We start from the raw sequence: 16,317 nt of genomic DNA on the forward strand, positions 1-16,317 counted from the left end.
GAGACGAGTTTGCTACATCTAGCCAGTCTTTACTGGACTAAGATCAGGATGCAAAGCATCACTAACTGGGCTGAACCCCACCACAAAGAAGCAAGAGATATAAACATACATACACTCACACACATACATACACACAACACAGAAACAGAGACACAGATGGAAGGCCAGGTAAACCAATGAGATAAACAGAATCAGAAAAAATGGAACAATACATATACAAGGTTAACTGCTAAGGGTCTTGGGTCTAAGGCAATTCAGTAGCCAGGGGGGCTGTTTTAAAGCCTGGAAAGAGGTTTTTGGAGAAAGACACCTCGAAATATAGAGGTTGATCCCTAACCGGTTTGGCTCAGTGGATAGAGCATCGGCCTGCGGACTCAAAGGTCCCAGGTTCGATTCCGGTCAAGGGCATGTACCTGGGTTGCGGGCACATCCCCAGTGGGAGGTGTGCAGGAGGCGGCTGATCGATGTTTCTCTCTCGTCGATGTTTCTAACTCTCTGTCTCTCTCCCTTCCTCTCTGTCAAAAATCAATAAAATATATTTAAAAAAAAAAAAAAAGAAAATGACCATCTATTTCAGTGGTTCTCAACCTTCTGACCCTTTAAATACAGTTCCTCATGTTGTGACCCAACCATAAAATTATTTTCGTTGCTACTTCATAACTGTAATGTTGCTACTGTTATGAATCATAATGTAAATATCTGATATGCAGGATGGTCTTAGGCGACCCCTGTGAAAGGGTCGTTCGACCGCCAAAGGGGTCTCGACCCACAGGTTGAGAACCGCTGATCTATTTGAATTAAAACAAGACTTACCACCCTGGTCAGCGGTGCTCAGTGGTTAAAGTGTCATTCTCAGGTTTGATTCCCGGCCAAGGTCATGTACCTGGGTTGCAGGTTTGATCCCCAGCCCTGGTCAGGGCACAGACAGCAGGCAACCAATCAATGTCTCTCTCTCACATGGATGTTCCTCTCTCTTTCTTTCTCTCTCTCTCTCCCCCTTTCTCCCTTCCATTCTCTCTCCAAAAAAGCGATGGGAAAAAAATATCCTCCAGTGAGGATTTACAAAAAACAAACAACACAAACAAAACTTACAGTTAGCCCAGCTGGCATGGCTCAGTGGTTGAGCGTCAACCTATGAACCAGAAGGTCATGGTTCAATTCCCAGTCAGGGCACCCCGGGTTAAGGGTTATGGGGTCAATCCCTGGTGTGGGGTGAGCAGGAGGGAGCCAATCAATGATTCTCTCTCATTACTGATATTTCTATCTCTCTCTTTCCCTCTTCTTTCCTCTCTGAAATCAATAAAAATATATTTTTAAAAAAGACTTACATGTACTAAATGATTAAAAAGCAATACCAAGTCTTAAAAAAACACCAAAAGTTACATTGAACATAATTCCTAAATGAAAGAAAAGATAATAAATTTTTTTCTGTGATGACTACAGAGAAAGATGGTGGATACATCTTGGGAAAACCTTGGTGGGAGTTGGCTTGGTGCGAAAGAAAATAAAAAATGTCCCAAAGAGGAACATAACTTAAAAGCTTTTATTTGGTGAGCATGGAGCCTGAAGCATGGGTAGCAAAAGGGCCTGTCTGACAGATATGTAAGATACTACTTAGAAGTAGAGGAAAAGGGAAGAGAGAGACAAATTATGGGAGGGTTGGTATGCCAAGGTGAGAAGGTTAAAATAATTTGATAGGAACAAGATGTCATTTTAAGTTCTTGAATAAGGGTGTTTGTTACTTGTCAAAATGCTTTATTGTAGCAAGAAGACAAGGAGACCTTCTAGCAAGAAGATAGGAAAGTTCAAGGATGAGGGGAGAGAGACGGTCAGACAAAGATGTTGCCATTGGGATGAAATGGATGAATCTGAGAGTTATTTCAAAGGAGAGTTACTAGTATTTCAAAGTCCAAATGACACTGTCCCAACACCCTGGAGTCTTCTGGAGAAAATCACACAGTCCCACAGATTGACACCTTTAATCAATTCAGACTCTCCAAGCTTGGAAAATCACTGCCTCCCAGGCCCCACAACTAGTTATTTCAAACAACTGCCTCTTTTTAAAAAAACATATATTCTTATTGATTTCAGAGAGGAAGGGAGAGGGAGAGAGAGATAGAAACATCAATGATGAAAGAATCATTCATCAGCTGCTTCCTGCACACCCCTCACTGGGGATGGAGCCCACAACCCGGGCATGGGCCCTTGACTGGAATCGAACCTGGGATCCTTCGGTCTGCAGGCCAACACTCTATCCACTGAGCCAAACCCACTAGGGCTGGAGTAAATTCTAAGAGGCTTCTTAATGTACTTAATACTGTTCGCTCCTCCTCCACATGGCCCAAATGCTACAATTTTCAATTGTCTGCCTTGTTTTCTTAGTCTTCCCTTGCTATGTTAATGTTCATTGTTATCAGTGTTGCTTTTGAAAGCTTCTCTTTACTCTCTTAATTTGCTATTCATTATATGCTGTGGGTTCAGAGATGATTACTAGAAATGGTATAGATTAAGAGAAAATAAAGACTTCCGCATGAGTGAGGTAAATGAACATTATTTCATGTGACTGTTATGTCTGGTCTTGTGTGTGTGTGTGTGTGTGGTTTGGTTTTTGTTGTTGTTGTTGTTATTGTTAATCCTCACCTGAAGATATTTTTCCATTGATTCTTAGTGAGAGTGGAAGGGAGGGGGAGGGACAGAGAGAGAGAAACATTCATATGAGAAAGACACATCAATTGGCTGCCTCCTGCATGCCTTGAACTAGGGATCAAGCCCACAACCCATGCATGTGCCCTGACCAGGAATTGAACCAGGGATCTCCTGGTTCATGGGTCAATGCTCAACCACTGAGCCACACCAGCTGGGCAGATCATACATTTCTTTTAATTAAAAAGGCTTTTAGCCCTCGCTGGTTTGGCTCAGTGGATAGAGTGTCGGCCTGCAGACCGAAAGATCCCAGGTTCAATTCCAGTCAAGGGCACATGCCCGGGTTGTGGGCTCAGTCCAATGTGCAGAAGGCAGACAATCAATGATTCCCTCTCATCATTGATGTTTCTATCTCTCTCTTCCTCTCCCTTCCTCTCTGAAATCAATAAAAGTATATTTTTAAAAAATAAAAATAATAATAAAAAGGACTTTTACTATTCCTATGATTTGAGTAGTGCCATCTACTCTTGTCCCCAGAGTGTGGTGTGGTCAGTGAATTGATAGAGCAATCAGAGTAGAATGCTACCACATTCCTTATGAGGTTGAAGTTATTACCTCATAACCTTGTAAGGCAATTATCGGAAAAAGCATAGGCTTGAGAGTCATACAAAGTCCTCAGTCTGCCATTTATTAGCCCTCTAATTTGGAGACAGGTTATTCAACCTCTTTAAGCCTCAGTCTTTTTCATTAGCAAGAAGGATATTTTGACATTTAACTCATATAGGTATCAGAGGATTAAATGAGATATTACATAACATCTAGCAAAGTTCAATCAATAAACGCTAGTTCCCGTGTTCTCTCCTCTCATTTCCCTCCTCTGAACTCTTAGTCCAATCACTTCCATCTGCCCCACACCTTGCTCCACATGCATTCCCTCTCCTTTGCATTTTTCTAAGCCTCCCTCTCTTCTGCTCCCTCCTCTCCAGCTATAAAGGTCCTCAACTCTCAGCTAAAAATAGTTCCTCTCTCAGTCCAGCTTCCATCCCCTTAAGCTACCTTTCCATTTCTCTTCATCCCTTTACCACCACACTCCTTAAAGGAGTTAACACTCCCCATCCACATTGTATCAAGGACCCTCAGCTCTGGACCCTGGACTCAGAGAGGCGGGAGTAAAAAAGAGGTCAAGACCCCAGCCACTGTCTCCAAGGAGGAAGACCAATGTTTTGGGAGTCAGTATGCTGACTGTCTCGACTTCTGAATTCAATTTACCCTTTAACTTTTCACAACCAGCTAACTTTCCGATCCTTCCCCTTCTGCATGCACCCCTTTCTGGGAAAATCACCAAATCCCAAGGTCTCTCATTAGTACTCATCCTGTGCTTAAGCGAGCTTCTTTTCAAGCATACCCCTTTCTCAGCTAAAAGTTTATTGAAGCCTCTCACCCAATCCCACTGAGTTAATGATTTCACTTTCCTGATTGAAAACCTGTAATGCCTCTCTACTGCCTATGGGAAAAGTCTGAAGTCTTGAGCAAGTGCTTTAAGACCTTCCATAATCTGGTCTTTTTCCTTCTTTACTTCTCTCTCAGAACCTATGCTCCAGACATACAGAATCACCGCTTCCTGCGTATGCCTCATATTATCTTTACTGTATTCGCTGTATGACTTATACTTATCCCCATCGTCTGGGAAGCACTTCTTCCTCATATCTGCCTATTAAATAGTACCCATCCTTCTAAGTCTGCTTCTTTCGCCCTATAAAAAATACCCTAAATTTCTCTCTACTCTCATAATTTCTTATTGATTTGAGAGAAAGGAGGAGTGAGAGAGATTTCTTGTTCCACTTATTATGCATTCATTGATTGCTTCTTGTATGTGATCGAACCTGCAACCTTGGCATATTGGGACAATGCTCTAACCAACTGAGCTAAAAAAATTAATTTTTAAAAAATATATTTTATTGATTTTTTTTTTTTTTTACAGAGAGGAAGGGAGAGGGATAGAGAGTTAGAAACATCGATAAGAAAAAAACATCGATCAGCTGCCTCCTGCATACTCCCCACTGGGGATGTGCCTGCAACCAAGGTATATGCCCATGATTGGAATCAAACCTGGGACCCTTCAGTCCACAGGCCAACGCTCTGTCCACTGAGCCAAACCGGTTAGGGCGGGCTGCGTGGTTTTTGATGGTAAATAGTTTTGCCTCATTTAGGAACTCTGACTTTCCTTCATTTAAAAAAAAATTTTTTTTTATTGATTTTAGAGAGGGAGAGGGAGAGAGATAGAAACATCAATGATGGGAAAGAATCGTTGATTGGGTGCCTCCTGCACGCCCCACACTGGGGATCAAGCCTGCAACCCAGGCCTATGCCCTGACCTGGAATCAAACCGTGACCTCCTGCTTCATGGGTCAATGCTCAACCACGGAGCAATGCTGGCAGGGCCCTTCATTTTTAAAATTTCTTTAGCAGCTACAAAGTACATGGTAGGCTTGTTTCTTCCAGTGGTTTGATCCTGTGCTGACACCTGCTGGTCAGATCTGGTTTGGCAGCCCTGGCCCTAGCACCTCCCTCTCTCAAGTATTAAGGGAGGGACAGTCCGTGCCACCCTAACTCAGCCAGGCGCTGGAAGCATATGCTCATGATAATACTGCTCCACGGGCCTACCCATCCCTGGAGACGCCAGGAGCACACTCAAGTCTGCTGGTCGCTGTCTTGCCTCTGGAATCTCCAGCTTAAGTTCAGCTCAATCTTCAGAACGTTCTCCATTGACTGCACACCCCAGCCATTTGTACTTTACAAGATTTCAAGGAATTGGGCAGCAAGCAAAGAAACAAGCAGACCATTTGAGAACAGGGTTTATGTAATCCCTCCTTATCACCTCAAAGAATCAAGACTAGCCAGTTTGGCTCAGTGGATGGAGCGTCGGCTTGCAGACTGAAGGGTCCCAGATTTGATTCTGGTCAAGGGCACATCCTCGAGTTGTGGGTTTGATCCTCAGTGTGGGGTGTGCAGAAGGTAGCCAATCAATGATTCTCTCTCATCATTGATATTTCCATCTCTCTCTCCCTCTCCCTTATTCTCTGAAATCAATGAAAATATATTAGAAAAAAACAAATAAGAATCAAGACTATTTCCTACAGAGTGCTATTCCTTTTGACCTATGTCATACTTCTAGGAGGCTCTTGGGCCATAAACTTTCTTGGTGACTGTATGAAGAACCGGAGGTTGAGCTGAGAGTAGGTAGGCGGGGCTTGAGGGGTGGGGCCAGGCCAAAGGGCCTCTCACTTTGGAGCTTCTCCATTCAGTCAGCTCTTCCGGAACATCCAAGGCAAGACTGGCACCCAGTGCACAGCAGGTGAGGGACTGGCAATGACTGGCAAGGGACTGGTAGGCTTTAGGGGTGAAGGTGACAGAAGAGTCCTGGCTCTGTCAGCCTGATCTTTCCAGATTGTGAGACTAACCCGATAGCATTCTTGGGTCTCCAGTGGAGGGGTCCAGCTCAGTTTTCCCTGGGGCAAGACAGACATGGTTTGGGATGGGTTGGGGCAGGGCTGAGGCCTGAGGGTGGAGGTGTGTGTGTCTGACAGAGTACTGAGGGGTGCAAGGCAATCTTGGGAGCCATGGAGGTAAATGTAAGGGCCAGAGGAAGAGCCTGGCCGGAGGATCATAGGGCAGGTCCCAGGCAAGAGAAAAAGTGAGACAGAAACAGGGAGAGAGGGAGAGGACAGTGGACCAAACGTGAGATGGCAACGGGGGCAACTGAGGGCTGGGTAACAGGAAGGCCAAGGAGGAAGGAAGGCCCAAATGGAGCAATCTCCTCTCCTGGCTGTGGAACATGGTTCAGAAAGCCCCCAACAAAGGCAGGGACAAAGCGAGGTTCCAGGGTCCCCTTGGACTGGCTCGGCTGGAGGAGAACCCCCCACCCTCCAGGTACCCATCTTGCCTGACTCTTCAGACTCCCATATTGGTTTGGGGGAGAGGGTGAGGCTGCTCCTCACTGCGGTCACAGCCACATCCTGCAGAACAGGGGAGGGGGAAGTAAGAAGCAAAACAACCAGAACAACCCCAGGCAAAGACCACGGGGCGAGCACCCTGGACATTTGCAGCTGATGGGTCACCAGGAGGGTCCCAGTTCAGGTCCAGCAGAAGACTAGACCTCTAGTACTGCCTGCCCCCACTGGGGTGCTTGCTTCTCATGCTTCCTCTGTGTGCTTCAACAGCCTGGACAGCCTTCCAGGGAAGGAAGTTTCTTTGGATTATTTGGTTTGAGGCCCCTTTTTATCGTTTGCTAGTGACTTAGGCCAAGTTGCTTAATTTCACTTGGCTTCAGTTTTCTCATTGTAAAATCGGGATGTCTATCTTACAAAGGGTTGGGAAGACTGAGATCATTCACATAAAGCACTTGGCACATAGTAGGGTCTCAATAAATATTAGTTATTATTTTTATCAAGACTCCTGGGGCCCCATATTTCTCACTTATTTAAAGGCAGTATATCACACTGGTTGACATGGGCTTTTGGAGTCAGAAAAACAGTAGTGTTTGATCTTGGGTAAATGATTTAATGAAGCTTCCGTTTGCTCAGCTATAAAACAAGGATAGAAATACCTACACCTCACAGATATATGGCACATGGTCAGTGTCCAAAATGGTAGCTGGGAGAATTCTTTGCCAGGTAAGCCTTATCATCTCCACTGTAGCAGACATAGCCTGCTTCCCCTTAAAACTTAACTTGAGGTGGGCTAGCCTCCTCTGTGTGTGTGTGTGTGTGTGTGTGTGCCCTCATTCCTCCAGCCAAAGCTATTCTGCTCCTCTAGGCTGCCTTAGAGATCAAGATTTCTTACAGCCCTGGCTGGTTTGGCCCAGTAGATAGGGTATTAGCCTGCGGACTGAAGGGTCCCGGGTTTGATTCCAGTCAAGGGCACATGCGCGGGCTACGGACTCAATCCCCAGTCTGGGGTGTGCAGGGAGTAGCCTATCAATGATCCTTTCTCATCATTGATGTTTCTATCTCTCCCCCTCTCCCTTCCTCTCTGAAATCAATAGAAATATATTTAAAAACAAAAGAAGATTTCTTACAGCAGTAAAGGGAAAAAATAGGAACAAGGCATTGGGGACTGAGGGGCCCAGGGGGAAAATATGACAAGCAAAGATGCTGATGAGATAGAAACCAAATAAGAGACAGAAAGGGGAAAAGCTATTTCTCTCTTTCTAAGGAAGCCTGTGGCCTTTCTTCTGACTGACCGCATACCCCCGCCCCCACCTCCTCCTCCAGGAGCCATGGAGTCCTTCAGCTCAAAGAGTCTGGCACTGCAAGCGGAGAAGAAGCTACTGAGTAAGATGGCCGGTCGGTCTGTGGCTCATCTCTTCATCGACGAGACAAGCAGCGAGGTGCTAGATGAGCTCTACCGTGTGTCCAAAGAGTACACGCAAAGCCGGTCCCAGGCCCAGCGGGTCATCAAGGACCTCATCAAGGTGGCTGTCAAGGTGGCCGTGCTGCACCGCAGTGGCTGCTTTAGCCCCAGTGAGCTGGCCCTGGCTGCCAGCTTTCGCCAAAAACTGCGGCAGGGCGCCATGACGGCGCTCAGCTTTGGCGAGGTGGACTTCACTTTCGAGGCCGCGGTGCTGGCCAGCCTGCTGACCGAGTGCCGGGACATACTGCTGGCGCTGGTGCAGCACCACCTCACACCCAAGTCACACGGCCGCATCCGCCACGTGTTCGACCACTTCTCTGACCCAGGCCTGCTCACGGCCCTCTACGGGCCTGACTTCACTCAGCACCTTGGCAAGATCTGTGATGGGCTCAGGAAGTTGCTGGATGAGGGAAAGCTCTGAACCCAGCACATTCCACCGTGATCGTGACTAAACGGCTGGCTGAGAACGCAACAATGAATGGGCTCTCTAACTCTGCTCATCTGCACTAACGCTTTTCAGTCCTCCGGCTCCAGTCTTCCCCAGGAATGCTTTTGACTCCAATCCCCCTACCCCAAATGGCTGGTGGGGAAGAAGCAATGAGGCCTCTCTCCCACACCAGCCCCTGGGCAAGAAACAAAGCTGCATGAAAAGAGGAAGTGAAATTTGGATCTCTTATTTCCTCCATAAGGGATGTTTGAAACAGGGAAGCCCCTTCCCCTGTGAACCCCTCTGGGGACACTAAAGACAGAGGGGGGAAGGGGTTGCTTTGAGACATCCTAGACCTGCGGTTCTAGGCAGAGCCAGGACAGACACCAGGGGCTCTGTCCCAGAGTACAGGAAGAGCGACTAGGGCAGGGGAGAGTCTCACAGGGGAAATAAAACTACTAAAACATGCACAGGGCTCAATGTTTAATCTCTCCAGTTTCTTATATCTGATGATCATCATGATGGTATTTAACACCACTTATCTCACCACTCGCCTTTGCACACAGGACACTCAGGCGTATTTCAGTATCATTGGGGTTCCCTTGCCTACTTCTGCTTAAAAACTGTACCGCAGATCAGTGCTACAAATTGCAAATAAATATTCAGTGAGGAGCAAGGCATACAGCAACAGGCTCTGATGGGGAGGGAGTATAACAAATAGGAACTGTTTGTTACACTCCCACAACTGTTCTCCGCTTCGAACTCCAAGGCAATTCTTCTTCCATCCCTTAGCCACACAGGCTGAACAGAGGCGCAGGTTAGTAGGTGAATTGAATAGTTCCGGTACCTACATCACTGTTTTTTTTCCTCAGAGAAAGAGTTGTGAAAGAGTTGTAGTGAATTGGTTAGTCAAGACTAAATCCAAATTCTTTACTTTGAGGGTTAGATCACGGATTGCCCCACCCTCAATAACATGCTTGGCTAAAAAGGTGGGCAGCCAGCAGTTACTGGCTCAGTGTTCCTGGGTTTCCCTCACACCATGGCTATAAAAATCCCATTTTCAGCTAAGAGTGGGAAAGAACAAAATACAGCAAATAAATATTACTTCAATATAGCACCAAATAAATTAGGTAACATAGTTGGAGATGGGGAAGAAGTTAGGGCCTGAGGGAGTCACCTGCCTCCTGTTCTAAGGCCAAGGAATGGTGAAAGGGATGGGAAAGGCAGCAGGGATGTAAAAAGAACCTTTGAATCTAAAGGACAGCTCTAGATTCAACCCCAGAACTGAGAAGGGGTCTATTCCCCACCCCCTACTCTTGCCAATAAAACTGCCTCAGGCCAAGGAGCTCTTGATGAGACATGAGGCTGGGCAGGAGGGAGGCAGGTGGGCCGGGAAGCCATGTTCTTGAGCCTCACCTCAGGCTCCTCTCCCCCTCAAGTTGCTCCTTCACCATCTTGCTTCTCTCAATCAGTTCTGGAGACATCAGAGTTTGAAGATTTCATCCTCCTGGTCTCGAAGTGTCTGGATTCGAGAGGTCCGGGTCAGTGGCACGGGACCTAGGACTGCTCGTTGCTGCATCCGAGGGGAGCTGCGGTGAAGACCTGACTCCTCCCCAGGTACCCTGCAAATGAGGAAAGGGGAGAAAGAGTGACAGGTCAAGGGAAGAGCCTGAGAATAGGCCAATGATGAGGCACGTGGGAAGCTGCCTCCTTTCCTAATACATCCAAGCTGGTCTAGATGGAGTCTCAATGTCTTCCGGATAAGTCCTAGTCCTACTGCTCCTTCATGGATCATCAGAGCAGTAAGAACAGTCAACTATTTTACTCCAGTGAGAACACAAAACCCTTCCCCACTGCCTCTACCCATTCCAGCAGCCACTGGCTCTGCTCACTGCCCTGGGGCCACTGGAGGAAAGGATTCCCCTTGCTTCTGCGGACACTGTGCTTACTTACTTGTGTATCTGGTAAGGTAAGCCTAGAAGAACAGAGAAGTCGGTGAAGGGGCTTAAAAGGAACCATTAAGACTCACCCACTTTCCCCTTTTCTCAGTTTCTGGGCAGCAGCCTTCTTTGACAGGCTGATCTGTGAATCAAGCTTCTTAAGGAAATCAGAGGCAGAGAGGTCATGGATGGGAGTGGGGGGTTCCTGGCCAGGTGTGGAAAGGACTTTAACATTGGCACGTCCTGAGCCTGTCTGCTGTGTCTTCTGCTCAGCTGAGTGTGGCCAAACTTCAGCCTTACTTGGCTGCATCTCTTCCTCTCCATCTTTCTCTTCCTCAGAATCCAAACCATTGAACAGGTCTCTGGGCTCTGTCAGGATGGGGATGTAGAGGGTTTTCTTCAGGAAGATGGAGTCATTAGTATAAAGGCGGTTTGCACGTTTAATCTGTTCCATCTTTAAAAAAATAGTCACCACAATTAATGACAGTAATAAAGATACATGTTATATTTGTATAGCATTTAATGCCTTTAACAGTGATTGTGTAGCCGTGGCGGGTGTGGCTCAGTTGGTTGGAGGGTCACAGGTTCAATCCCAGGTCGGGGTACATACAGTAGGCAGCCCATTGATGTTTCTCTCACACCAATGTTTCTCTCCTCATTTCTCCTCCTCTCCCTTCCTCTCTCTCTAAAATCAATGAAAAACATATTCTTGGGAAAGGATTACATACATTTGTTTAAAAAGGGATTAGAGTCTTATCTCTTATCAAGAGACCCTATAACAATCAAACTAAAGTACAAGGGGCTGATCTTAGTCCTATCTTATTGATCAGTGGTTTTCATGTCTTTTGGTCATAGGATCCTTTTACATTTTTAAAAATTATTGAGGAAAGCCCTGCCTGAGTGGCTCTGTTGGTTGAAACATCATCCTGTTCACCAAAACGTTGTGGGTTCAATTCCAGGTCAGGGAACATACCTAGGTTGCGAGTTCAACCCCGGATTGGGGCGCGTACCGGATATAGTCCATTAGTGTTTCTCTCTCTCCCTCAATAAATATATCCTTGGGTGAGGATTTTAAAAAACTTATGAGGAAAAAAGCTTTTCTTTATGTGGATGATAGCTATCAATATTTAAGGTATTATAAATTAAAACTGAAAAAGTTTATGCCCTAGCTGGTTTGGCTCAGTGTATAGAGCAGTGGTTCTCAACCTTCTGGCCCTTTAAATACAGTTCCTCATGTTGTGACCCAACCATAAAATTATTTTCGTTGCTACTTCATAACTGTAATGTTGCTACTGTTATGAATCGTAATGTAAATATCTGATATGCAGGATACCCTTGTGAAAGGGTCATTCAACCGCCAAAGGGGTCGCGACCCACAGGTTGAGAACCGCTGGTATAGAGCATCAGCCTGTGGACTGAAGGGTCCCAGGTTCAATTCCAGTCAAGGGCACATACCTCGGTTGCAGGCTCCTGGCTCTGGTTGGGGGCATATGGGAGGCAACCAATTTATGTGTCTCTCTCACATCAGTGTTTCTCTTTGTCTATCTCTTCCCTTCCACTCTCTAAAAAGAAAAACTGCAAAAGTTTAAGAACATGTATTTATTTAAAAATAATAAACCCATTACATGTTAACATAAATATTTTAAGAAAAATAACTATATTTTCCAAAACAACAAAAATGTAGCTAGGAGAGGCACTGTTTTACATTTTTGCAAATCACCTTAATATCTGACTTAATAGAATACAACAGGATTCTCGTATCTGTCTCTACATTCAATCTCTTTAAATATCACATGATGTAGCCTCTTTTTTTAAAATTCAGTTTTTTAATTTAATTAAAATTGTATCTCAACAGTTTCAGCTAGTTGTATATACTGTTCCTAGCTGATTACAATAAGATGAAATTCCCCTGATTCACATGTGATGTAACCTCTTGAAAACAGTACGCTCATGAGAATGAGAATGAAAAAGGCATATAAAATCTCATTATTACTATGAAAAAAGTTTTGACCTTGTGGATCCCTGAAGGGTTTCAGGGACCCCTAGGGGTCCCTGGATCTCACTTTGAGAACTTCTATTAAAGATGAAGGAACTGAGGCTCAGGGAGATTAAGTTACTTGCCTAAGATTATCTAGCAAGTTAATGACAGAGCTAGGGCCCTTTTACTCCTTCTGGGAATATTCCACACTACAATATTAATTTCACTGACCAAATATTTACTTAGTACCTACTTATTTATCACTGAACATGGTGACTGGCATCACCATCTATCTACCTGCCTCCCAAGGTAGAAATATCAATGTCACTCTTAACTCATACTTTTCTTTCATCACCCATACCCATGTGGCCTCTCATATCTGGTTTAATCTTCAGTCTTCTGCCATCACTTTAGACAGTGGTTCTCAACCTTCTGGCCCTTTAAATACAGTTCCTCATGTTGTGACCCAACCATAAAATTATTTTCGTTGCTACTTCATAACTGTCATGTTGCTACTGTTATGAATCATAATGTAAATATCTGATATGTAGGATGGTCTTAGGTGACCCCTGTGAAAGGGTCGTTCGACCGCCAAAGGGGTCGCGACCCACAGGTTGAGAACCACTGCTTTAGAACAAGCCTTAATACTTCTCATCTGAGTACTGAAAGTTTAATTGGTCTTTCTACTCATCCTTCACCTTGCTGACATCTATCTTTATTCTTCTGCTTCTTTTTAAGAGAGGGAGGAAGGGAAAGAGGGACAGAAATATCAATGTGATCAGGCCTGAAACCTAGGTATGTGCCCTGACTGGGAATCAAACCAGAGACCTTCTGGTGCACAGGACGGCACTCCAATCAACTGAGCCACATAAGCCAGGGCACATCTATCTTTCTCAAAAAATTAATCTGATCAACTCATTACCCTACTTATAAACTCCCTCTGGCTCCTCATTGGCTCAGTTAAAATACAAATTAGCATTCAAGGGCATCCTCAATCTAGCTCCCATAATGTCTAGCTTCATCTCTCTTCTTCTGCCACCTACATATTTTGCCATCCTGAACTTCTCATTTTTCTTTGAATCCTATATAATAAAGAGCTAATATGCTAATTAGACCAGACGGCAGAATGACCTTCCGGAATGACCAGTGGGTGTGGCCGCAAGGCAGCTGGGGCTGCAAGGGCCGAGCCCCCTGCACAAATTTTGTGCACGAATTTCGTGCATTGGGCCTTTAGTATATCATGATCTTTTACACTGAAAGCTAATATGCTAATATGCATTCCGGATGGCAGAATGACCTTCTGGAATGACCAATGGGCGTGGCCGAAAGGCAGCTGGGGCTGCAAGGGCCCAGCCCCCTGCACAAATTTTGTGCACGAATTTTGTGCATTGGGCCTTTAGTATATCATGATCTTTTACACTTTTGTGTCTTTATCTGCCTGAAAGGCTTCTCCACTATCCCCTTCTCTGCCTGAAAAATGTCTGCTTATCAACTCTGACTTCCTTTGCGTTACCTTCCTCAGGGCTCCCATACTGTAAGTATGGTTGTAATAATGCCTGCCCTATTATATTGTTATTCACCTCTTTGCATATTTGCTCAAACTCTGTGAGTCCTTTAAAGGTAGGAATGGTGACTTGCAGTCTCTGTATCTCTAAGGTGCTCCTCAACATCACAAACTTGGCACACAGCAGAGGCTCATTAATGCTTTATGATTAAACTCGATCATAAAATAGAGAAATCACAGATACAGTATGTCAGTATTTTATTATCAGAGGCCAGGCAGCCAGTTGTACTAAAAATTCATCCCATATTGGCATCAGTTTAGGAAATCGTATTTTTTATGTCTGTCAAATATCTAAGCTGTTTCCACCCTGGGGGAAAACTATTATAAAAACTTGACTAAAAAATCGTATGCTATGATGTGTTTAAAAATAAAACCAGATTAATCTAAAGAATAAAAAAAGTTAAAATTGGCTTGCAGTTCTGTACTTTGACTTTGCCAAGTGTTTTGATGACATTAATTAAAAAAATATTTTTATTTATTTCAGAGAGGAAGGGAGAGGGAGAGATAGAAATATCAATGATGAGAGAGATTCATTTATCAGCTGCCTCCTGCATGCCCCCTACTGGGTATCAAGCCTGCAACCTGGGCATGATAATCAATAAATATATTTAAAAAAACAAACACAAAAGAATGGAATATGTCCTCTTATATGGTACTTCTGGGAAATAACAAAAGCCACAGAAAATTTACAGTAATATAATATCTTAGAGCTAGAAGGGACCTATGATACTAGCTAGGAAAAATTAATAGCATCAGCCCAACTGGTGTGGCTCAGTGGTTGAGCATCGACCTATGACCCAGGAGATCAAGATTCGATTCCCGGTCAGGGCACATGATGGCTTATGACTCCTCTGGGTCAGGTAACATATTCCATTATTTTTTTATTTTTTAAATATATATATAGTTTTATTGATTTCAGAGAGGAAGGGAGAGACTTAGAGAAATAGAAACATCAATGACAGAGAATCATTGATTGGCTGCCTCCTTCATGTCCCCCACTGGAGGGGATCAAGCTCTCATACCAGGCATGTGCCTTTGGCCAGAATTGAACCTGGGACCCTTTAGTCTGCAGGCTGACGCTCTCTCCACTGAGCCAAATCAGCTAGGGCTCCATTATTTTTTATTTTATTAAAAAATATATATATCTTTTTTATTGATTTCAGAGAGGAAGGGAGAGGGAGAAAGAGATAGAAACATCAATGAGGGGAAAGAATCATTGATAGGCTGCCTCCTGCACAACCCCCACTGGGGATCGAGCCCACAACCCAGGCATGTGGCCTACTGGTTTATAGGTTGATGCTCAATCACTGAGCCATGAGCCATTCTTAAAAAAGGATGTGACCGCCCAGCTGGCATGGCACAGTGGTTGAGCATCAACCTATGAACCAGGAGGTCATGGTTCAATTCCCGGTCAGGGCATAAGCCCAGGTTTTGGGCTCGATTCCCCAGTGTGGGGTGTGCAGGTGGCAGTCGATAGAAGATTCCCTCTCATCATTGATGTTTCTATCTCTCTCTCTCCTTTCCTTTCTGAAATCAATACAAATATTTTTTTTTTAAAAAAAGGATGCAACCAAGGCCAAAGCCCAGAGGAGTCCTAACCCATCAAGCCGGTCTTTTCAAGCTAGAAAGGCCATTAGAATCTAGTTAGTTTAACAGAGCAGTACAAAGTGAGGATTTTAGAGTGAGATGACCCCGGTCCTAATTCTAGCTCTACTAATTAGACTAGCTGTGTAATCTATGGCAAGTTATCTCCCTAAGCCTCAATTTCCTTGTCTTTAAATGGAAATAGTTACACCTATCTACCTCATAAAGTCTTATGAAGATCATACAAGATAACTTTTAAAGCTTGGCACATACTACGTGTTTTTTACATGATACATAGGTAACAACTTAGTTGATTATCATTATTTAATACATCTTCCTCATTTTACAAATGGTGAGGAAACTGAGGACCCAGACAGAGGAAGTGACTTATGCAGTCACTCAGCTAGTAAGCAGAATGAGGCCAGAACCTAGACTTCTTCAGTAGACTAAGGGGCTTTTCTGTACTCAAAAAGGTACAGGCCTGTAAGAAAATCTCAATAAATAAATAATTGTTGATAACACTAGTAGCATAGTTCCCCTCTCTGCACAGCTTCTGAGTCTTTGATGGTAGAGAGAAGCTGCTCAGTACTTTCATATCGACTTCCTTTGTTTAGAGTTTAAACAAAGTCGTTGAACCCACGACTTTGATGTATCGAGATGATGCTCTAATCAACTGAGCTACCCAGCCAGGGCCTTCTTTCAGTTTTATATCTCTATCTGGCATAGTCCCCAACACATAAAGCTTAATAGATTGGTTTTTGTTTGTTTG

At 44.4% G+C, this 16,317-nt stretch overlaps 3 protein-coding genes across 3 annotated transcripts in view; 1 reads left to right on the forward strand and 2 right to left on the reverse strand.

Moving 5' to 3' along the window:
- Positions 1 to 9,974, reverse strand: part of SEMA6C (sema domain, transmembrane domain (TM), and cytoplasmic domain, (semaphorin) 6C) — a 23,424-nt gene extending 13,450 nt beyond the window's left edge. Inside the window, exon 1 of the mRNA XM_014528651.1 lies at positions 9,899 to 9,974. The gene's annotated coding sequence lies outside the window, so the exon portion shown is untranslated. The remainder of the gene's footprint in view (positions 1 to 9,898) is intronic.
- On the forward strand, positions 5,723 to 8,854 carry TNFAIP8L2 (tumor necrosis factor, alpha-induced protein 8-like 2). Its single transcript, XM_005880583.2, has 2 exons — positions 5,723 to 5,998; positions 7,917 to 8,854. The coding sequence occupies exon 2, from the start codon at positions 7,922 to 7,924 to the stop codon at positions 8,474 to 8,476; it is 555 nt and encodes a 184-aa protein (XP_005880645.1). The 5' UTR covers positions 5,723 to 5,998; positions 7,917 to 7,921; the 3' UTR covers positions 8,477 to 8,854.
- LYSMD1 (LysM, putative peptidoglycan-binding, domain containing 1) overlaps positions 8,951 to 16,317 on the reverse strand; it is a 10,065-nt gene continuing 2,698 nt past the window's right edge. Inside the window, exons 2-3 of the mRNA XM_014528658.1 lie at positions 10,512 to 10,876; positions 8,951 to 10,104 (exon numbers count right to left, since the gene is read on the reverse strand). Of these exons, the coding sequence (XP_014384144.1) occupies positions 9,966 to 10,104; positions 10,512 to 10,876 (504 nt within the window). The 3' untranslated portion in view covers positions 8,951 to 9,965. The remainder of the gene's footprint in view (positions 10,105 to 10,511; positions 10,877 to 16,317) is intronic.

Source organism: Myotis brandtii, unplaced genomic scaffold (assembly GCF_000412655.1).
Source record: "Myotis brandtii unplaced genomic scaffold, ASM41265v1 scaffold643, whole genome shotgun sequence".
Taxonomy (NCBI): Eukaryota; Metazoa; Chordata; class Mammalia; order Chiroptera; family Vespertilionidae; genus Myotis; species Myotis brandtii.